At 43.7% G+C, this 24,028-nt stretch overlaps 2 protein-coding genes across 2 annotated transcripts in view; one reads left to right on the forward strand and one right to left on the reverse strand.

Annotated features, from left to right (window-relative positions):
- Positions 1–4,256, forward strand: part of LOC306919063 (rho GTPase-activating protein 22-like) — a gene marked incomplete at its 5' end in the record, with an annotated part of 40,139 nt that extends 35,883 nt beyond the window's left edge. Inside the window, one exon of the mRNA XM_079531899.1 lies at positions 3,919–4,256. Within this exon, the coding sequence (XP_079388025.1) occupies positions 3,919–4,162 (244 nt within the window). The 3' untranslated portion in view covers positions 4,163–4,256. The remainder of the gene's footprint in view (positions 1–3,918) is intronic.
- Positions 4,257–12,238: 7,982 nt separating this feature from the next.
- Positions 12,239–23,589, reverse strand: LOC306919062 (mitogen-activated protein kinase 8B-like). Its single transcript, XM_079531898.1, has 6 exons — positions 23,523–23,589; positions 20,490–20,672; positions 15,634–15,758; positions 15,163–15,226; positions 14,288–14,365; positions 12,239–12,475 (listed from the first exon to the last, which is right to left on the reverse strand). Exons 1-6 carry the CDS (start codon positions 23,557–23,559, stop codon positions 12,261–12,263), a joined length of 702 nt encoding a protein of 233 aa, XP_079388024.1. The 5' UTR covers positions 23,560–23,589; the 3' UTR covers positions 12,239–12,260.
- Between the last annotated feature and the right edge of the window lie 439 nt (positions 23,590–24,028).

Genomic DNA, 24,028 nt, shown 5'->3' on the forward strand with positions numbered 1-24,028 from the left:
TCGGGTGAAAACCTCATATGTCGAAAACTGTTTTCAGTATTCAAATTCCAAAATAGCAAAAGTATGTATTTTGCAGATCTGCAAGGTCGAGAAAGTGTCGCTTTGTGGCCGCTTTTAGAGCTCGCAGATCTGCTACTGTAGGCCGTATACTGTACTGTAGTATGATCTAGTAGTGCGTTCATTTATGAATAAAATCACACCCGTGTGAACTGAGTGGTGCAGTGATGTCACACACTAACCATAGCAACCATGCTCACCCCTACGTGGCCCCACGTACAGGTACACAGGTACACAGGTACATACAGACAAAGCTGGTTATTGGAGTGGTTTGCACCACTCAAAAATATGGAGACGAGCGGTTTCGGACGACAACGAAATGCCACGCAGGCAAACAAAATGGCGGTGCCACGAGGGTGTGTGGGCCAGGGAACCGACACGGTCGTCATTTCCTCGCGTTTCCTTTCCTTTGTGCCCCCAGATAAACTCTGTGTCTACTCAGCAGTGAATTTATCCAACCATCAGCAGCAACCATGTCTGGCGGCTGAGTGTATCGTCCATGTCGGTGTGACTAATGGCGTCAACTAGCCATTCATTACCATTTGTTTCCATTAGCATTGCGTCCAGTGGACATTTCTCAGTAGTGCCAATTTAGAAAAGACTATTTGAGAACCCTGCAAGACTTGCGATGCCAAAATCCAAACAACTGAACTCTCCCTTTTAAGACGGTGGTTCTCAAAGTGGAGTCCGGGGGAACCCCAGGGGCCCTTGGTGGTGGGGGTTTCCCCAGGGGTTCCTCAGCCAAATGTGTTTAATATACAGCATCTCAATCAATCATTTTAACCACTTTATCCATTTATATGTTGGCAATTCAAAAATAGCAGATCGATCTACAAGCTAACGGCAGCTACATCTGCTAAAAATAAATTACATTTTTGAAAAATCTCGAAAATTTTATATTGTAATGTGTATAATTTGTGCACAAATCCTCTCTCTCTTCTGGGGCTCCCTGGCACAAAATAGTTTCAGATGGGTTAATTTATATAAATGTGGGGGTCCTTCCTTAGTCACACAACAGTTTGAGAACTAGGACTTTAACCCATTTTGGACGGGAACCCCTTTTGGTGTTAGCATTATGTTATAATTTAGCTATTGAAAAATAGCAGATCTACAAGCTCATAGCGCGCCACCGAGTGGTGCGCTACGAGCTTGTAGGTCTGCTATTTTTGAAAAATCGAAGAACGACACATAGCTTTTTCAGAAAACTGTCAGGATGTAGAAGACATTTTTAGAATCTGATCTCGGGTCAAAATGGCTTTAAGGGCATTAACAGTAACGGTTCCAGTAGATACAGAGGAACAGAAACATACTGTACCTTCAGGGGATAATAAAAGATGTCCCGAGGAGGATCTAACTGCATGGGTTCAGAGCTGCTTGTGAACTGGCCACCGGCATTTCAAACTGCCGCAGTATGCTGCTCCAGACAGTCCTTCCTATGCTCAAATCCTCCCCCTTCCATCTAAAAGTCCTATACATGCCATTTCAACCGATTCAAGATCACAGTGACCTTCCTAAAATAATGCTCTACACCTTTATTTATTTTTTAAGTGGTGCAACCACTTCCTTAAGTGACTGTGTGTGGCTGGTTGGGTGGGTGGGTGGCTGGGTGGCTGGTTGGGTGGGTGGCTGGGTGCGTCTGAGTATGAAAACAGCATGGTTGTTTTTCACCACCTGTGCGCAACCTAACACACACACAAACACATACGCACATATTAACTGTATGGTGATTTTGGGTGTGCCAGTACAGTACAGTGACAGTACAGTACAGTAGACTGCAGTGTTTCCCAACCTTTTTTGTTAATTTATGAAAAATATGGAGACGAGCGGTTTCGGACGACAACGAAATGCCACGCAGGCAAACAAAATGGCGATGCCACGAGGGTGTGTGGGCCAGGGACATATGATATGACGTCATATGCTGGCACGGGACATACGGAAGCAGACCGTGCAGGTATGTTTTCCGTCATGCTACGAAGCGTATGTCCCATGACGTGATGAAGATTTGTACCAATGCCAGGGTATAATTGGTTTACGATGGTGACGTAATGATGATATGTTTCAGTGTCGGGTGGATTAAAGGGACATACGCATCAAACCACCCGAGTAACCACAGTATACCACAAATCAACTCACAAATTACATACATAGCCTATATACTGTACATAGTCATATGAGCATATGCAAATAAAAAAACTAGAGGATAGAAAGAAAAAGCAAAACCGTAAGGACCAAGAAAAACGTAATAAAAACCGAATAAATGAAACCGATGGACAACGAAAGGAACGGCTTTCAAAAAGACGGAATTCATATGTTAAAAAGGATATGAGTAAAATTCCACTTGAAATTCAAGAAAATAAAACACATAAGAGAAACAGACGACTTCGAAATATCTAAACAAAATAAACGGATGAAAGACGAAAGGAACGGTTGGTTATGCGTAACAAAAATCTCAAGAATATGGGATTACAAAAACTAGAGGAGATCAACGGAAATGAAACTCATAAACTAGAACTGTGTGATCGAAAAATGGATACAAAGAAAAACCAAAACCATAAGGACAACCAAATACGTAAGGAAAACCAAATAAATGAAACCGATGGACAAGGAAAGCAATGTTATTGAGAGTTTAAAATAAATAATATTATACTGTATACGTAACAACATATTCTTTTTCAATTAATATATATATTTTTTCATCTGATATCCATGACCTATTTTTCTTTGAGAAACTCCAAGTGGATCCTGGACACTTTTAAAACGATGGGACTGTATTTCCTTTATAGATAGAAGATTTTACCATACTTCAAAATACTACTTTTTCCTCCAAAAGCAAGGTATGTACGTAGCAAATAGCTAAACCTAATAATTGAATATTGCAAACGTTCTTTCACAGAGAGGCTGAGATTTGAAAGTTTGTAGCGGTCTACAGTACTTGTACGCTCTGCTTGCACACTGAGAGGCCATTTATGGCCTACTTGTGTGCAACAAGCAAGTAGGCACTCGACAGAGTGCAGTTCTAGTTTCTAATGGTTTGAGCCTAAATCACCGCTCTGATATAACCAGTCCATGTCATTTCTGTCTGGCTTCTAAAGCAGTTTTAGCTGCAGTACCACAATGTCCTGATGGGGGCGCTGTGTATGCAAATTATTTTCTCCACCACACCCTCATCCCAGCTACACCCCTCCCACATGTCATTATAGTAAGGCCCGTCCCACAGTCTCCAAAGACAAAATTCAAATTTGGAACTTAAGAGGGGGAGGGATTATACAAAGTAGGGAGATACCTATTACATCACGAGTAACACCAAATCAGCTGGCCATGTTGTGAAACCACTGTACACAAATATGATGAGAAAGCCTGATTGTTCCAAATTGGGTATTTGTGGGGATAGAAGACACGTACGGGAGCCCAAAAAAACAAAAATGAGAAAAGTTGAAATTCATGGTGTAGGAACTTTAAAGGCGTTAAACTCACTTTGCCACTCGATTTGCCACTCACTTTATGCATGTGCATACTCTCTATATGAGAACAACTGCCATATAGACCTCTTGTAACCTATACGTTTTAACTTGTTATACCTTTCAATCTGGATGCTGCCTCGTGTGTCTCCTTAGTTATTGCTGTAGCGGTATAGCAACACAATTAATATTATCTTTTATATTATCACTCAATGTTTCTTTTATATTATCTTAAGAATTTGAAGGTTTTCAGAAACCTCCGGTTAGGTTTCAGAAGGCGTTTTTTAGAATAGCTCTCAGGTCTAAATGGGTTAAAGTAGAGGGGAAGGCTGTATGGCCTATTAAAAGATGTCACTGACTCACTCACTGAATCCTTCAATCTGTTTGTGTTGTTGTGGTGGAGGTTCGAGGAGTCCTGCACCAAGTACCAGAGCCAGGTGGGCCGCCTGGAGGAGCAGCTGGACCAGGAGAGGAAGAGGTTCCACATGCTGGAGATCCGCCTGAGGAACTCGGAGCGGGCGCACCAGGACGCAGAGAGCCGCAACGTCCACCTCCAGAAGGAGATGGAGGAGTTCTTCACCACCCTGGGGGACCTGACCACCACAACGCCTCGGACCACCACCACCACGACGACCACCAACAACTAAAAGTAGAGACTCCTCCACCCGAAACCTGCCTTCATTTTGACCCCAGTGGCTCTCAGGGACCGCCATAATTATTCTGAGAGCGCACAAGACGGAAGCAAATGGACCGGTATAAGGCATGGTGGTGGTTCTCAACCTTTCCAGGCCGTGACACCCCCACCCTAAACCTAATACTGGGGAGTCGGGACCCCATACCCTGACAAGCACTTGGAATTGTAGGAGTTCAGGCATTCAATTTAGTCTGACTCGGTTCCACAGATAAATATTGTGAAAACAGCAAGCTCACGACGCCTCGCAATGTGAGGCGTTGTGAGCTTGTAGATCTGCTATTTTCTCAATTTCCTTTCTTAGTTAATATTTGACAATTTGACCAATGTTTGACAATTTCGTATAGTTCGTAGTCTTCGTACAGTTTGTTGGTTACTTTTGACGAAGTAATGGTCTTATTATTATTAATTGTCTTCCATTTAGAGGTATTGAAAAGGTCTTAAAAGTCCTTAAATTGGCACTTTAGAAATGTACAGACATCCTGCATACACTGTGCACTGTATCTAAGTTTGTTTACTGCTGAGTGAGAAAACAATGTTGCACAAATGTAAGCTAATCATCTGGGGGACCCGGATTTTGGAACCACTGCCGTCAAAGGTCCATTTGTGTGTGCGCTCTCAGAGTTACAGATCTGTAATGGGGTCCATTTGGAACCCCCTCAAGGAACCCTGAGGGTCCTATAAACCTCACTGAGAACCACTGAGCTGACCAAACGGAGGAGAACCCGGGGGGAACGGAACAGGATGCCTGGAAGAGGGGGGTCGGTGAAGCCCCCGAAACGCTCCAAAGAAGACAAAATACCTCCAGTGCAGTATCTACTTCTTGCTGTTGTGCCCTCTGTGTAGCTCGGCCATCTAGTGCCTAGTACCTACCCCCCCCCCCCCCCCCGGCCGGGCCAAGTGCTGGTGCCAAAACTAGAACTTTCTCTCCTTCAATAACACCTTGTTCATTCCATAGAATCTCTTCAACTGTTCTGCAACGTCGTATATCATCATGTAACCTGACCACTTTGTTTACCCAGACCAGTGATTCTCAACCGCTTGGGTTTCATTGACCCCCACTTTGATAATATGCATTATCAAATGCATATTATCCCCCCCCCCCCCCACTCCATTTATCAATGGAGTGTATATTCTGCCTTAAATTCCAGCGTGGGTTTTGACATACGCCCACGTCAACATGGCATTTATCAAGTGATCCTAGCGTATATTTGGTATTTTTCCTAAATGTCACGGCTACAGTCATTTAAATAACGCAAGCTTAAATATTCTCGAAGTGCCCTGAACATGAATAGCCAGAATACGACCAAACAACGTATGGAAAACGACCAAACAACGTATGGAAAGCATAGAGTTATATGACGGAATGCCAATGCAAAAGTTATCTCCGCTCCACTTTCTATTCTAGGTTATACCCCCCCCCCCCCCCCCCCCCTTCCCCGAACAGGTTCCATTTGGTTCCGTGTTTTGAAAGGGATATTTCACTTTTCACTTTAGGCCTACACATTTGATATTTTAACTACGTTATATTCATCTGAAACACCTGGAGGTCCCCGAACCCCACCACGTTGAGAGCCACAGTCTTAGTCCAGAGGTTCTCAACATAATCAGGCCGTGACCCGCCAAAATAATCACATTTTAACTGGAGACCCCCCCCCCCCTGCCTTTATAAGGACTTTATAATGTAAGAGTTATTACATTATTTTGGCTTGACTCGGTTCCACATGTAAATATTGTGAACAAGCGTTGCCTCTTTCTTATATTATTTGACAATTTGCTCAATCATTGCTTTTGACGCAGTAATGGTCTTTTCCTTTTCTCTCTTCATTTTGTTGTCGAGGAATTAAAAACGTCTTAAAAGTCCTTAAATTGTCACTTCATTAGTCACCCCAAAATGTGGGGACCCCCTGGCGGTACATGGCCCACAGGTTGAGAGCCAAATTATTTTAGGGGGTCCCCAAATTAAAAAAAAAAAAAAAAAAAAGATTTTGTTTTTTAATGTTTTTTTTCACGATTTTTCAAAAATAGCAGACCTACAAGCTCGTAGCGCGCCACTCGGTGGCGCGCTATGAGCTTGTAGATCTGCTATTTTTCAATAGCTAAATTATAACAGGTTGAGAGCCACTGTCCTAGAAGACAACAGTCTGGGAAACGGTCTTATTTATGATAAATATATGACATAGTTTTACCTGCATACTATCCATAGTAACTAAATAACTAAATGAAAATAGTAATAATCATTCATCATTATGCACTTTTTTGTCTGGTGTTCTTGCAAAGACAATGTTGCGTTGGGTAATAAAAAGAACCACATTGTAACATTAAAATTCAACCCTTTTTTTATTTGCAGGAGTCGAAGGTTCACAGACACAGTGCCCGTTCTTGATGTACATTTATTTATATCGTTTTGTTCTGTTAGTGAGGCAATTTTCACATCCCGAGGCTAAACATGGCACGGTTGGCCTTAAATACCAGCAAACTCTACCAAAGCAGCACCACATTTTGACGGTCAAAAAGCAGCGGTCCCCAACCCCAACCTTTTTTCTGGATCAGGGGCCCACTTGAAAATCTTGAAAGAGTTTGCGGGGGACCACCCGTCTGATACATTTTCACTGAGCGTGTTTATTTTTTACTGATCGATCAAATCGATCCGTCTCGGATCAATGGAACTAACTAAGAACTATAACTACGTTCCTATGTATCTGTATCACAATGACAACTCAAATTTCATATATCCGTTTTGGGTGGGAACCCCTTTTGGTGTTTTAAACATTATGTTGTAATTTAGCTATTGAAAAATAGCAGATCTACAAGCTCGTAGCGCGCCACCGAGTGGCGCACTACAAGCTTGTAGGTCTGCTATTTTTGAAAAATCGTGCAAATATTTCCGAAAACTGGAGGATTTAGAAGATTTTTTTTTTTTTAATTTCGAGGTCAGGCCTAAAAGGATTAATAGTATACTAATGCTATCATCCAAATGAAAAGTGTTTTTCCAATTACTTAATTGGGGGGGCCCCCCCGCAATGACACCTCACAGCCCACCAGTTGGGAGTCGCTGCATTCAAGCCTTTGTAGTGCTGTTGTAGCGTTTGGCCAAATCGACAGAAGACTATCGTCGCTGTCGGGCAGAAACCTCTCATATCCATATTTTAACCCCCTTTTTGGGGGGTAAATTAACGCCCTACTTGATTGATCATGCTACGGCGTCACACAAAAGCATCCAAAGCAGCACATCCGCAAAGCTTGAGACGTGAAGCGGTGCGTTTTGAGCTGCTTACTTTTTATGTTTTTGAATTTAAATCCTGAAAAGTCAGTTTTAAGACATATGAGGTTTCCACCCGACACGGATGATATAATAGAGCATCATCCCCATTATTCGCACGGGCGGCCATTTTGCCCCCTTGCTCGATATGCACGCGGGTGGCTGGGGTGTTTTCCCCCCACTCCCCCACCCCCCCCGAGTATGAAGTAAAAGCAAAATGGCCGCCGTTTGAATTACGGTCAAATAGTGTTGAAAGGCTCGCTCTCCTTTACTCAGTAATGCACCTAATACACTAAACCAGATTTACCATGCATTAATCGTGAAGCTTTTTCTTTTTAACTATCCTAACCTTTTATTTGGAGGAAATGGAGGAAGGAGACCATTAGGAGAGGCAGCCACAACGGACTGTTGAGATGCAGCCTATATAGGAAACAGTGGTGGACCGTATATTTAACTTGAGTATGTACTGTACTGTACTTTTTTTCTTTTTTTTTTGGATACTTATGATGACTCAAACTCCAATACATTTTCAAAGACAAAATATTGCACTTTTCACTCCACTACATTTCTAACAAGGAATTTTGAATTAGCCAATTAAGCCCTATTTAAAATATAGTGAAAGTAGCAGATGTTTGTTTTTGTTTTTTTTACGTTTTGTTTTCTTTACAATTTTTGATATTTCTTTTTGGGAAGATTTTAAAAATGTCAACACAGCAATGCTTTGACATTCAAAAGAAAATGTACTTTCTGATTTGTGCTATTTGTGCTATTCGTATTTCTAAAAGCACGCACTGCCGTACAACGTTTACTACGGTTAGTCGAGTAACACTTGACCAGGTGTACTGGTACTGTACTGTACTGTACTTGTGTCCACCACTGTGGTATAGCCTACTAAGGGTTCACTGACTGGCTAGAAGTAAGGGAGACCGCGCCGTGAGAAGGGGGCACCGGGAAAGATTTGGAATTGAGCCATCAAATACATCCAAAGGTAAACATGTGGGCGGGTACCAAACTGTCTTCTTGACTCTCTCGGGGGAAACAAAATAAAAATCAAAACATACTATACATACGTACGTCTCTACGGTTCAAATGTACACACATCAATCACCAACTACCCATTCTATGCTACAAATCATATTGCACAGAAATCAAAAGAAACAAAAACAAAAAGATATGCATATAAATAGTACTTTTGAAAGAAATGTACATTACATACAATAGCCACCTCCCAGCGTGAAATAAATAAATAAATAAATACACCAATACAAGAGAGAAAAAAAACATATTTTTTTTTCTCTTCCCCCGCAGTTCTTTTGGATGATGTGTGCCGTAATGTACATATCTCCAGAAGCATGTTGTGTGTATGTTAGCGTGGGTGCGTGTGTGTGTATTTTAGTGTGTGCGTGTGTGTGTGTGTGTGTGTGTGTGAGGTAGACCTAAGAACGATGCACTACAAGTAGCATCTGCATCGGAGAGGGCTTATGCTCTGGTTATACTCCGTCATAGGACAAGTGTCGTGTGCCGAAAGCAGCCGATTGGCTATTTCCGGCAAAAGCGATTTGGTGTAGAGCGGGGGAAGGAGGGAGGGAGGGAGGGAGGGGGCAGGTACAGACCCCCAGGGGGAAACCGTCGTACGACGAAGTATAAATCAGGCTTTATATAACGTCACTGAATGGAGTAAGGGCACTTAAATAAAATCACGTTAAATTAAAACAAACGGTAAATTAAAAAAGGCCTGCAAGAACCTTCTCAAAAGGGCCAAAGTGACTTATTTAGACCTAGTCCCCAAGTGACACCCTAGACCTAGTCCCCAAGTGACACCCTAGACCTAGTCCCCAAGTGACACCCTAGACCTAGTCCCCAAGTGACACCCTAGACCTAGTCCCCAAGTGACACCCTAGACCTAGTCCCCAAGTGACACCCTAGACCTAGTCCCCAAGTGACACCCTAGACCTAGTCCCCAAGTGACACCCTAGACCTAGTCCCCAAGTGACACCCTATTGACTACACTGTAAAATCCTCAGTGTTCATTGAACTCTTGAGAACGCGACCTTCTCAACGTCACAAATGGATAAATGAACACTGAAGGACTTTCTTTTTTTTGTTCTAGCACCACTAACTTCTCTATGTCAACATTTACACTGTTTCTCTCTTTCTCGTCCAGAATACAGCCAAATAAATAAATTAATGAGCACAAATCATACCAAATGCATCAAATCATTACACAATATGTTGTGGTATACAACTGAAATTACGTGACCCGAGGCGATAGAATATAGCTGAGTGACAATCAAATGTTCACTTTTCCCGTTGTTCACATAATATCGTTGCTTTCGAGCGGAAAACCTCCGTATTTTAACTTTGTGTTTCTTTTATGGCATTTAAATTAATGCCATACTTGATCATATTACAGCATCACACAAAAGCATCAAAAGTAGCAGATCTTCAAGCTCGAACGCGACACATTGTCAGCTTGTAGATCTGCTACTTTTGAATTTGAATGCTGAAAAGTAACAGTTTTGGACATGTGAGGTTTCCACCCGACTGACGATATTCAGAGGTGACCTAGAGGTGACCTAGAGGTGACCTAGCTAGGTGACCTAGAGGTGACCTAGAGGTGACCTAGCTAGGGAGGCACAATATTGACATTTCGGCCGATAACAATAACATATTTTTTCATGTTCGTATCGATCCAATATCGGTACCAATATTGCAATTCAATACCAGTTTCCACCAGTAGTAATTAGCATCTTATATACCGATGATGACGATATATCGTGTATCCTTAGACCTGGCAATAATAAATAAGGTATAATGTCGATATACTAATGTGTACTTTCCACAAGAAAGAGGGGACAATAGTGAAAACAAAAATGTTTTCATTTGCACTAAAATCCACAAGGGGAGGTTTGCATTCTGGACTAACTGGAGCTTATAACAGAATAATTAGTTCATACAAGTCATTCAAAATGTCTGAAAAACAAATTTAAAAAACGAAAAGAGAAAATGCTAAAATAACATTTCAAAAAACATATTAAACATAATTCATGTTGTAATGCTAACAGCAACGTAAATCCACTGTGTAGCAGTAGCTTAAAAACAGCAATGGGTCGTCAATCAAAAAAACCTGCCTTCCATCGCATTATCGCATACGTCACAAATTCACATCGAGACATTCGGATTCTTTGCCAAGAAAAATAATAACATTTTTAAACAATCATTTACAGCAGTGTGGGGGGGGGGGTTCGGGGGAATTAAAAACTAACTGTACATGAAAAGCATAGTTCTACGAACACAGCCAAAATCCTCAGTGTTCATTTATCCTTTCGTAATTCGGGAGATTATTCGGCAAGTAATCGTGTAGCAAAGTCGATACTTCGTGGAGAAATACAACAGGACAATAGGGCATTTGTTTCTGCCACACTATGTGGCGGAAAATAACGGAAAGTCTGCCTTCTGCATGACACTATTATGATTGATATCCTTACATCAGAACAGGGGCATTTAGGTTGAAAATCAGCTACGTTTCTTTTTTTTCTTTTTTTTTAAGGGATAGTTCAGATTTTTTGAATTTAAGTTGTATGAAATACTTGCCATTAATATAGTGGTTGCAACTGTATTAATTGATTGCCCGAGTCCCATGGTGGGAGTTCTGCTCTGATTTTGGTCAATATTAAGTAGTTCCGGTCATTTTGTGGGGGGGCACTGGGGCCACGCAGTAAAAGTAAATGAATCCACAAAACGAACGTAATTTGTATTGTTGACCTATTTCTAAAATATTAGCGCGACTTTCGTTCAACTTTGACCCCTCTATCACATGGAACTATTTTTTGGGCGTAGTGATATGGACACAAAAACATAGTTCTGTGTGATAGAGGGGTAAAACAAGAACGGAAGTTGCACTAATATTTAAAAAATAGGTCAACAATACAAATGACGTTAGTTTTGTGGATTAATTTACTTTTACTGCGTGGCCCCCAGTGCCCCCCCACAAAATGACCGGAACTACTTGATATTTCACCAAAACCAGAGAAGAACTCCCACCACGGGACTCGGGCAATCAATGAATACAGTTGCAACCACTATATTAACGGCAAGTATTTCATACAACTTAAGTTCAAAAAATCTGAACTATCCCTTTAATGACCACTGAGGATTTTACCGCGAACCAACTTGACAATCGGCCTAAATCCTTCTCCCCGTGACACTCGCTGCTGCGCCAAAACAAAGTGCCCGGGTGAGAACAGAAGGGAGCACGGCCGCTCGGTTGATCTCCTTTACGTGTAAGCATGTGATGTGAGGTCTAGTCATACTCCACGTTTAGGTGATGAAGTGACAACCCAAACAAAAGGTGAACACATTTTCTTAGTGTTTTTTTGTTTCCTACATTTGGTTTTTAATTATTATTGCAAAGCTAAACTTTTCATGAATTAACAACAACATCCAAAGATCTTTTCAGTAATGTCACGAAAGAAGTGAAAGAAAAAGCAAAGAATTACATAAATGAGAACAATTATTTAAGAAGTAGTGAAAGTAGCCGAAATCGGCTACTTTCACTATTTTGGGTCCCGGGCGAATATCTAATTTCTGTTTTGGGCCCAAGGCTGAAAAGTTTAGAAACCAACTCTAGGAGATGCGTCACTTTTCGGTGGTCTCCTCATCACCGAAAACTGGAGTATGACTAGGCCTTTAGTGTGTGTGTGTGTGTGTGTGTGTGTGTGTCTGTGTGTGTGTGTGTGTGTGTGTGTGTGTGTGTGTTTGTGCGCGCGCGAGTGTGATGACGGTGTGGGTGTTATCTGCAGCAGCCCAGCGCTCCCAGGGTGGTGGTGTGAGTGTCCAGGTTGCTGTCCGTGTCCGAGGCGGTCATGGCGGAGGAGGAGGCGGGGTCAGTGCACGGCTCGCTGGGCTCCGTGGACATGGACGAGACGTCGTTGGCCGAGGAAGAGGACGAGGACGAGGAGGCGGCGGCCTGCTGCTGCTGCGGCGAGCGGTCGATCACTGCTGCACCTGTGCTGCGGGAAACACGACGCATGGTTTAAAGCAAAATACAACGGCACGACTGAAAACCGTCTTTTTTTTTTAGGCTCCAATCTGTGATTTGTGTCGCCTAAACAATTAGCGTAATATGTAGAATCATCATGATGATTTGTTCATCAGCGGTGGCCGAACGGATTGCGGAGCGGTCTTGATACCGGAAGGTCGCCAGTTCGAATCAGCGGTCCGACACGTTAAAATTACCACCGCTGAAGTGCCCTTGAACAAGGCCTTGAACCACTACGATGAAATGTTCTATGAGCAGGGCCTGGCTGGAAACAAGTTCTTGAGCTTAGCCCAGATACCCTGGGTAAATATAGTAATCATTTAATTTAATTTCATACTTTCCAGTTGAGGAAATTGCAGATTGAGGCTTTAACCCATTTTGACCTGAGATCAGGTTCTAAATCCTAACATTTTTCTGAAAAACCCATGTTTCTATGTCAGTGGTCCTCAACCTTTTTCATGTCAAGGACCCCCATAATTATTTCTATTGGGCCACGGACCCCCATCTCAAAATATGTAGTTCCAGGGACCCCCCAGAAGCCAATATTTTAGTTAAAAATGTTCGCTCTGAAATATATATTCAAAGATTTGCGCTACATTTTCACGACTTTTCAGAAATAGCAGACCTACTAGTTCGTAGCGCGCCACCGAGTGGTGCTTGTAGATCTGCTATTTTTCAATAGCTAAAGCATAGCATAATGCTAACACCAAAAGCGGTTCCTGCCCAAAATGGGTTAACATTTGATTTTGGGAAATATTCAAGACCATTATGGAAGATGCTTCTGAGCATGCATTCCACAGCTGGTTAACCAATTCAAATACTCTTTAATATAATATATTCAATTACTTTTTCAGTTTCATCTTAAAATAACTAATAACAGAAAATAGCAGATCGTCTATTTTTGGTCCACGACAAGATTCCAATTCCATAAAAGAATGCAAAGCCTCAGTCAGACTGAGCACTTTGATCCATGCACTGATACACCTGCATTATTCAATCGATCGTTTCTTCCCCCGATTAATCGAATAATTGAGAATGTGGTGTTTGTTTAATGCATTTAAAATAAAATAAAGCGCTATGTTAAACTTTGTCGCACAACGAGGCCGTGCAAAACTAGCCAGTTTAGACTTGAGGCCGATTTTAAAAACGTCTTTTGAATATCTTTTACATTTCTTCAAACCTTTCCCCTAATTGACTTGTAAAAATAATATTGATTATAATTTATAATGGATTAAATCCATTGGCTGGATTCATTGATTATAATTTTTATCCCACAATTTTGTAACCCATTTTTCACCCCTGTGTCAATTATCTAATGTGATCCTGGGCTCTACACACCCTCCGCCCCATATATGGGGGACATGGGGAGAGCAACGGACTTGAACTCATGCTTCCTTCATGCCTGTGTCCAAGTTGCTCCTTTACACCTGACAGGGGGGGTTTCCCTGGTTGGACGTAGCGTGTGGAAGGAACACGTTATCCAACCAGTTCCTTTCCCCTCCACCCCTACAGTTTAGAGACCAGGATTACTGCATGTTTTTTGTGAGGGTACCTACCTATACCCTAGGGGACACGGGGAGAACATGCAAACTCCACACAGAAAGGCCCTTTCGCCAACCCCGCCTCGGGTATGGGCACTGATGAAGCGGAGGAGGAAACACGCTGCCAGCGCCCACAGCGCCCCGAGCGGGAATCGAACCCAGGACCTTCTAGCTGTGAGGCGACAGCACTACCAACTGTGCCACCGTGCCCCCTCACACCGTTCTTTATTAACTCACCTAAAGGAGACGGCTGGCCCCTGATCACGCCGTTCTTCGTATACTCCTCCCACTCGTACACTTCCTTGTAGATCAGGTCTGCCGAGGCAAGAACACAAAACAAAGAGTCAAGTCTCACAGTCTTTACACTTTACACTCTATATCATCTCTGTCGGGTGAAAACCTCATTGGTATGTCTAAAACTGTTACTTTTCAGGATTCAAATAAAGAAATAATAGCAGATCTACAAGCTCAGAACGTGGCGTGATGATCTGCTATGCTTTTGGGCATTCATTTAACATAAAACAGTTTTTACCCCCGAGGGCGACGATAATCAGTTGACAGGGCTCCTATGCCCCTCCCGTTTTCACTGAAAATAGCCGGTATAAAAGCTCACAACGCGTAGTGACCTTGTAGATTGGCTATGTTGCATGTTCGCCCCCAGAAATTGAATAGGGATGATGTCTGGGCTTGTCAGATGTCTGGGCCGTCAGATATCCATGACCAGACTTCCTCTGTTATAGGTCATTACAGTACGCTTAGCTAACTCGAGACGCGAAATTGAGAGATGACGCGCACGAGCGGATCATGTAGCCACTTCACTCCCAATAAACAGTTTGTTGGTCGATGGCGATGGATTTCAAGCAGGTTTAGAGTCGAGGTTGTATTTCAGAAATTGCGACTGCTTACAATTTTGGCATCTAGCAGATGCATCTTATGCAGCGCGACGTGCGAGATCACAATAAGCAAAGCTGTATTCAATATACAACAAGGTACAGTAAATAGTGACATAAGTCACCAAAACCTTCTCGGATGATTTGAATGCATGGGACCACAATGGAAACAAAGTCCCCAGGACTTTTTTGTGTTATCCTTTTTAGTCTTAATTGTCTAACCTTTCCATTCTTCTACGGAGTGCTCTCTCTCATCCAGCTGTTTGTCTGTGATCTTCGGAGGAGGCTGAGACAGAGAGAGAGAGAGGTGAAAACATAGACCGAAGCAAGACACGATTCATTATAATGTTTACGTAACCCTATAGAATCATGTATCAACAATATACACTTTTTACGATCAATGATCAGACTTTCTAGTCTAGTCACGTGGTCTAGTGGTGAGATTTTCATGATTGGCTGGCATCTAAGCCAATGGGAGACTAGCCCTATACGGCCAATGGGACAGTAAGCCCCACAGCCAGTGGGACACTAAGCCCGCTCTCCTCTCCTCTCCCCACACCACACCATGACGTGCAAACGTGACTACAGAAAGCCCCACTAAGGTACAACATGCAAGGGAATGGAATGCAAGCTGATATAATGACTTGAGTCATTTCTTGTTTTGTATTATTATCCATTGGCTGATTCACTCACCGCCTCCACCTCAGCTGGGTCGTACCACACGTTGATGTAGGGGTGCTTCAGGGCCTCGTCCACAGAGATGCGTTTGGAGGCGTCGATGACGAGCATCTTGGACAAGAGGTCTCTGGCTTGGCTCGCTGCAGGGACACAGCAAACGCGTACCGTAAGACAGCGGGCTTCAACGTTTTGAACGTCTTCTAAATCCTGACAGTTTTCTATATCGGTGGTGCTCAAACTTTTTCCATGTCAAGGACCCCCGAAATGATATGTATTCGGCCGCCGACCCCCATCTGAAAATGTTTTGCACCAGGGACCCCCCCCCCCCCCCCCCCCCAGAAGCAGTGAAAGAATATATTCAAAGATTTGTGACACTATTGTGTATAAAATCATGTTGCATCTTATCCATGTCAAATAAAAGCTGGGAGCCTTTATTTGACATGGATAAGAGGGGTGATGAAAAGGACAGAGAGGGTAATAAGCTTGTTCCGATTGGTCGGCTGTCATATCACCCTGCAGGGGTTACATGGCAGCTGACCAGTAAATGCAGGCGAGAGCCGTACCTTCCCTGTGGGCTTTCATGTCAGAACGACCAATCGGTGCACAGCTAAAATGGGCAAGGCAGGCCTGAACCTACACGGCGTGGAGTGACCTCTGCTCAACCTATAGAGCTGTGGCTGCCGAGCTCAGCAACATGTAAGTCAGCACGTCAAAACATGGAGGAAACGCTGCCTTCGAACATGATTTACCATAGCAACGGATTTGTATGAAAATCAACCGATAATCACCAGTAGATTACCAGTAGGCTCGCCTGGAGCCGACTGACATTAAGCCTAAGCTCATTCTTACCCGGCCACGTAAATCCCGTAACCTCATATCAGTCTTAACCGGCAAAAGGCAAGTCGTTTTCACAATGTTTTCACTTCGGCGTCAGTCATTTCAGTGTTTCCTAATCACAGCAGCACATGCAGTACACTCCAGGCGAGCCTGCTGGCGCGATTGCATTTGAGAGATAAGTAACCTAATGGTGATTATCGGCTGATAACAAGCGGGTGACCATGGAGGCTATGGCATGGTAGAATTCATGGCTGAGGAGACACTTTTTTTCACATTTCATTGCAGTCAGGCAGAAACGTCCCATCTCCATATTCAAACTGTTTGTGTTCATGCCCTACTACTAGTACTACAGCATCACACACAAAAAAGCATCAAAAGTAGCAGATCTGCTACTTTTCCTATTTTTGAATTTGAATCCTGAAAAGTCACAGTTTTGGACATGTGAAGTTTCCACCCGACAGAGACATATTTGCTTTGGCAATGTAAACCTTTGTTTTCTCAATCCAATATATACAATTGAATTGAATTGAATCGAATCGAATCGAATCGAATCGAATCGAATCGAATCGAATCGAATCGAATCGAATCGAATCAAATTGAATTGAATTGGCACTGGTGTTGTTTCGGAGCCCAAAGAAGAAGGTCAAAGGTCAAGGCACGCCAATTAGAATAACATGACATTGGTGTTTTTGTGTCAACGCCGTTGGCCAAATTCCAGTGGGACTATACCATTTTGTTCAACTGGGGGAGTCCCTCTTTACTGTTCCAAATGTTCCCGCCGCGGACTGAAATCTCTGGTCTTCAGACCCCGCCTCACCCCCTAGCACTCCACTCTCCTTGTTGTGTCCCGTCTTCAGACCCCGCCTCACCCCCTAGCACTCCACTCTCCTTGTTGTGTCCCGTCTTCAGACCCCGCCTCACCCCCTAGCACTCCACTCTCCTTGTTGTGTCTCGTCTTCAGACCCCGCCTCACCCCCCTAGCACTCCACTCTCCTTGTTGTGTCCCGTCTTCAGACCCCGCCTCACCCCCTAGCACTCCACTCTCCTTGTTGTGTCTCGTCTTCAGACCCCGCCTCACCCCCTAGCACTCCACTCTCCTTGTTGTGTCCCGTCTTCAGACCCCGCCTCACCCCCCTAGCACTCCACTCTCCTTGTTGTGTCCCGTCTTCAGACCCCGCCTCACCCCCCTAGCACTCCACTCTCCTTGTTGTGTCCCGTCTTCAGACCCCGCCTCACCCCCTAGCACTCCACTCTCCTTGTTGTGTCCCGTCTTCAGACCCCGCCTCACCCCCCTAGCACTCCACTCTCCTTGTTGTGTCCCGTCTTCAGACCCCGCCTCACCCCCCTAGCACTCCACTCTCCTTGTTGTGTCCCGTCTTCAGACCCCGCCTCACCCCCTAGCACTCCACTCTCCTTGTTGTGTCCCGTCTTCAGACCCCGCCTCACCCCCCTAGCACTCCACTCTCCTTGTTGTGTCCCGTCTTCAGACCCCGCCTCACCCCCCTAGCACTCCACTCTCCTTGTTGTGTCTCGTCTTCAGACCCCGCCTCACCCCCTAGCACTCCACTCTCCTTGTTGTGTCCCGTCTTCAGACCCCGCCTCACCCCCCTAGCACTCCACTCTCCTTGTTGTGTCCCGTCTTCAGACCCCGCCTCACCCCCCTAGCACTCCACTCTCCTTGTTGTGTCCCGTCTTCAGACCCCGCCTCACCCCCTAGCACTCCACTCTCCTTGTTGTGTCCCGTCTTCAGACCCCGCCTCACCCCCTAGCACTCCACTCTCCTTGTTGTGTCCCGTCTTCAGACCCCGCCTCACCCCCTAGCACTCCACTCTCCTTGTTGTGTCCCGTCTTCAGACCCCGCCTCACCCCCCTAGCACTCCACTCCCCTTGTTGTGTCCCGTCTTCAGACCCCGCCTCACCCCCTAGCACTCCACTCTCCTTGTTGTGTCCCGTCTTCAGACCCCGCCTCACCCCCTAGCACTCCACTCTCCTTGTTGTGTCCCGTCTTCAGACCCCGCCTCACCCCCTAGCACTCCACTCTCCTTGTTGTGTCCCGTCTTCACCCCCTAGCACTCCACTCTCCTTGTTGTGTCCCGTCTTGCTACAGTACACCTTTGAGTTATATAGGCTACTGTGTGATATAGGTTGGTTACATGTTTTTATTCGTCTTTCTTGTGCCGAGAATGTTATTGACATTGCATGGCCGTTGCACGCTGCGTGTCGTTTAAACCCATTTAGGCCTGACGTCGAAATAAAAGAAAAAGTCTTCTGAAAGAATTCAAAGATTTGTGCCGCATTTTCACGATTTTTCAAAAATAGTAGACCTACAAGCTCGTAGCGCGTCACTCGGTGGCGCGCTATGAGCTTGTAGATCTGCTATTTTTCAATAGCTAAAGTATAACGTAATGCTTAAAACACCAAAAGGGGTTCCCGCCCCAAAATGGGTTAAACAGATGCTAGATTCATTGTTTACCTGGTATCCTAGTTTCTGACCCGCTACAATGTTCTCTCAGCAGCACTCTACTTCTGTCACTATTTACCTCGCAGTTCTTTGACTACAGTTCACGCTTACTCTGTTTACTGCTGATATCACACTCTGGATAAGAAGTGTCCGGCGCTAAATGGCTAAATTATCATTGTATAATTGTAATCCATGGACCTGGGGCTGCATTTTGCCGATTTCACCAACCAGGGGAAGTAAATTATTTTACTGAAATTGATTTCATGCTGAAAAGAAAAACCCGATATGTGAGAGACATATCGTTGTATAGTTGTATTTTCCACATGCTATAGTGGAGACAAAATGGTGGAGCACTGGATAACAATAACTCCTGTGGGACTTGGGAGTGTTGAATAAAATGCAAATATTCTCGTCGTCGTTGTCAATAAATAAGGGTACTTATTATGTGATGAACAAATTATCACCTACATTTTCAGACATATATCAGCATGCTTGTTTCACCCAAAACGTGCGATCGATATATATATACAGTACATGTATAATACACAGGGTTGGATTTACTATGGGAGAAATCCATGCCTGTTCTTTTGATATATTGTCTTGTCATTGATTTGTAGGGCCAGCGGGGATATGTTTTATCCCTGCTCCTGGTCAGACTGAATTAACCCATTTTGGACGGGAACCCCTTTTGGTGTTAGCATTATGTTATGCTTTAGCTATTGAAAAATAGCAGATCTGCTAGGTCTGCTATTTTTGAAAAATCGAAGAACCACTGACATAGAAACATGGCTTTTTCAGAAAACTGTCAGGATGTAGAAGACATTTTTAGAATCTGATCTCAGGTCAAAATGGGTTAAATACATACTGGGATACATACAGTACATACAGTACATACATCTGGGGGACGTGGATTTACTATTCTGTCCATATCGGGTTGCATTTACTCAAACGCGAAGGCGATTTGCGCACTCACGTTCAAGACTGTATAACTTTTCAGGAATAAAAAAAAATGGTAGCAAGCTTTGATGCATTTGTGTGACGCTCACTGTAGTATGATCAAATAAAAAAATAATAATAATAAAATAACACAGTTAGAAAGTGGAGGGTAAGACGTTTCTGCCACAACAGAGATAACAAAAACACTATTCCGTGGCTCAGCGGTCCAGGCACCTTGGCTGGTAATCCAGTCTGGCAGTGTGCCGTGGGTTCGACTCCCGATCCCGACGGCCAGGGACGTGCTGGCCATTGGGAAATTCGGGACAACTCCCGAACGGCCGGTCCAGTCCAGGCCGGTCTGGGCCGTCCAGGCCGGTCCAGTCCAGGCCGGTCTGGGCCAGCCGTTTTTTTTTTTGTATTAATAAAATAGGCTAGAGGGCCTCCGCAACTCCACTTCCCGGGCTGAATTATGGGCCCACCACGTCCCTGCCAACGGCCGACGGCCTTTACTGCATGTCATCCCCCCATCTCTCTCCCCATTTCCTGTCAGTCTACTGTCTGTCCCTCCATAAAACATATATAAAATAAAGGTGAAAGCCACAAAAAAAAACATAAAAAAATAAAAAAAACACTATACCTTTCAGTTTGTTGTGTTCGGAGTCGGCGGGGAACAGCACGTCGGGGAAGAGCTTCTCGAAGGTGTACCCGGCGTAGCGCGGCCTGTTCTCCACATACGTCCTCACCGATTGGTTGAGCTTCATCAGGAACTCCTGAGACGGAGTCCCCAGCTGCTCTATCACTTTGTTCCACTGGTCGATGTCTGAGGCGGGCGGCGTTAGGGAAAACGTATACCACACAGAGACACCACGGCACAGTGCGCGCATGGCATGCACACACTGGACTGTACAAGTACATGTATGCAAACATTTGCTTCTCATCCGCAAACAAAGAAAAGTACTTTAAGCGGGAACCCCTTTTGGTGTTTTAACCCATTTAGGCCTGACGTCAAAATAAAAATAAAAGTATTCTGAAAGAATATATATTCAAAGATTTGTGCAGCATTTTCACGATTTTTCAAAAATAGCAGATCTACAAGCTCGTAGCGTGCCACTCGGTGGTATAACATAATGCTTAGTTAAAACACCAAAAGGGGTTCCCGTACAGAATGGGTTAGCATTATGTTATACTTTAGCTATTGAAAAATAGCAGATCTACAAGCTCATAGCCGCGCTATACGAACTTGTATGTCTGCTATTTTTGAAAAATGTAGTGCAAATCTTTGAATATATATTCTTTCAGAGCGAACGTTTTTAACTCAAATCTTTGCTTCTGGGGGGTCCCTGGAACAACATATTTTCAGATGGGGGTCGGCAGCCAATTACATATAATCTTGGGGGTCCTTGACATGAAAATGTTTGAGAACGACACATGAGGTTTTTCAGAAAACTGTCAGGATTTAGAAGACATTTTTTTTAAATTTCGACGTCAGGCCTAAATGGTTTAAAGCTGCAATCCATAACTGTTCTTAGTGAATGTGACATTGACCAATGACCCCCAAGTTTGATATCCCATAGGCCACGGACCCCCATAACCATTTGATACCATTTGTTTTAAATCTATTCAATTTGCATTGTAAAGTCCGTCGACTACCTTTTTCATTAACAAAAACGTATTTGAAAACTAAATGAAGACTATAAATAATGACTAAAACCATTAACTAAATAAATACCATATATTGTCAATAAATATATTGACAATTTCGTCATCAAATAAAAACTAGACTAAAACGTTAGGGAGGGACTAGTGGAAAAGACACGTCATTTCATGCTTGGTTGTGTGCGGGTGTCACACTGCCAAAATGGCCTGGATTATGGACTGCAGCTTTAAAATCCACATGATCTGTAAAGTGATAAAGCACAAACTACATCTTCTTCCTCTATAACTGACTCAAACCATAACTATCCAGTAGTATTCTCTAGAAGACATCCCTTTAAATTCTACTATGCAGTGGTCCTCATCTCTGTTCGGGTGGAAACACTCATATGTCCCGAAACTGTTACTTTTCAGGATTCAAATTCAGAAATAGCCGCAAAAGTAGCAGATCGACGAGCTCAAAACGCGTTTGCTTCGCACTTGGCCGATCTGCTTCTTTTGATGCTTCTGTGTGACGCTGCCGTAGTGTGATCAAGTACAGTAGGGCGTTGATTTACAAAACAAAAGGTAGAATATGGAGATAGGCGGTTTCTGCCCCGACAGCAACCATATTATTCTGGTGTTCATAAGGTGATATGGGGGCAGCAGAGGGTTGGGGGGAGGAGGAGGAGGAGGAGGAGGAGGAGGAGGAGGAGGGGGGAGACTGTCTGGATGTAAACCCAGTAGGAATATGGTGGAGCGAAGTGATCGGATGGGAACTGCAGTGGTGAAAAAGTAACTAAGTACATTTACTTAACTACTGTACAATATTGAGGTATTTGTATTTTCCTGGAGTATTTCCAATACTAAATAAATATTGTAATTTTACTCCACTACAATTTATATGAAAAGTTACGAGTTACTTTGTAGATCATTATTATTATAAAACACACTATACCACTTCAACCCTGTATACATTTCGGTCATTTGAAAATAGCCGACCTGCAAGCTCAGCTATTTTCAAAATATCTTTATACATTTGAAAACTTGAAATAGAACATTCTGCATAAGCAGTGGTTCTGCATTGCAGTATTGATGCTTTTACTTAACCCATTTCAGGCGGGAACCCTTTTTGGTGTTTTAAGCATTATGTTATACTTTAGCTATTGAAAAATAGCTGATCTACAAGCTCATATAACGCGGGAGTGCCGCGCTACGAGCTTGTAGGTCTGCTATTTATTTTTTTAATCGTGAAAATGTGGCACAAATTTGGAATATATATTCTTTCAGAGCGAACGTTTTAACTCAACGCTTTGCTTCTGGGGGGGTACCTGGAAGTTGGAACTACATATTTTCAGATGGCGGTCGGCAGCCAATTATATATAGTTTTTGGGTTCCTTGACATGAAAAACTTGAGAACCACTGACATAGAAACATGAGGGTTTTTCAGAAAACTGTCATTATTTAGAAGACATTTGTATAGAATCGTCCTCGGGTCTAAATGGGTTAACCCATTCTGGGCGGGAACCCCTTTTGGTGTCAGCATTATGTTATGCTTTAGCTATTTAAAAATAGCAGATCTACAAGCTCATACGAGCTTGTAGGTCTGCTATTTTTGAAAATCGAAGAACAACTAGCATAGAAACATAGCTTTTTCAGAAAACTGTCAGGATGTAGAAGACATTTTTAGAATCTGATCTCAGGTCAGAATGGGTTAAGTAGGAAATGTGAGTACTTTTTTTTCCCACCACTGTAACTCTGGGGATGGATCAGATGGCAACTGAGGAGGGTGGGGGGGGGGGGGGGATGGGGGGGAGGGGAGGGTGGGTGTGGTGGGGAGGGTGGGTGGGTGTACATCACTTCACCCAGGATGAAGTGACTGACGGGGAGGGTGGGTGTGGTGGGGAGGGGAGGGTGGGTGTGGTGGGGAGGGGAGGGGAGGGGAGGGGAGGGGAGGGTTGGTGTGGTGTACATCACTTCACCCAGGATGAAGTGACTGACGGGTGGGTGGGTGGGTTGGGAGGGGGGAGAAGGATACGATCAGTGCCGGGGAACAACACGCTCCCCCGGATCATCTCGGCCACAATGCACCCAACTGACCATACGTCCACTGCACGGATGACCGGGAGGAGTGATGATGATGATGATGATGATGATGATGACAGGAGGAGGAGGAGGAGGGAGGGAGAGCATGCAGACCACACACACACACACACACACACACACACACACACACACACACACACACACACACACACACACACACAAAAGGAAATAAATACAAAAGTCAAACACAAAGAAAACAACAACAAAGAAAGATGGTGCGGCGTGGATGGGGAAAAACGGCTCTTTTGGAACTATAAAGGTATACCTATACCCAGAACCGTTCCATATTATAACCTGAAATGTTCCAGAAAGTAACAATTCAGTGATCGTGATTATTTCTTTTTCGTTTCCATTACAACCAGAACCAAACCTGAAAGAAGGGGGAGGTACGTAAGTCATGGAAATAACCTATGCAGAAAAAGGGAAAACTTCACACAA

Source organism: Electrona antarctica (genome assembly GCF_951216825.1).
Source record: "Electrona antarctica genome assembly, contig: scaffold_45, whole genome shotgun sequence".
NCBI lineage: Eukaryota > Metazoa > Chordata > Actinopteri > Myctophiformes > Myctophidae > Electrona > Electrona antarctica.

What these genes read in the sequence shown, in the direction of transcription:
- LOC306919062 (XM_079531898.1), bottom strand. Translation starts at nt 23,559, where the DNA reads ATGATCCGGGGGAGCGTGTTGTTCCCCGGCACTGATC. An exon ending in GTTGTTCCCCGGCACTGATC is followed by an intron (nt 20,673 to 23,522) that starts GTATCCTTCTCC and finishes CGCCCGCCTCAG; the next exon opens with ACATCGACCAGTGGAACAAA. An exon ending in CGAACACAACAAACTGAAAG is followed by an intron (nt 15,759 to 20,489) that starts GTATAGTGTTTT and finishes GTGTCCCTGCAG; the next exon opens with CGAGCCAAGCCAGAGACCTC.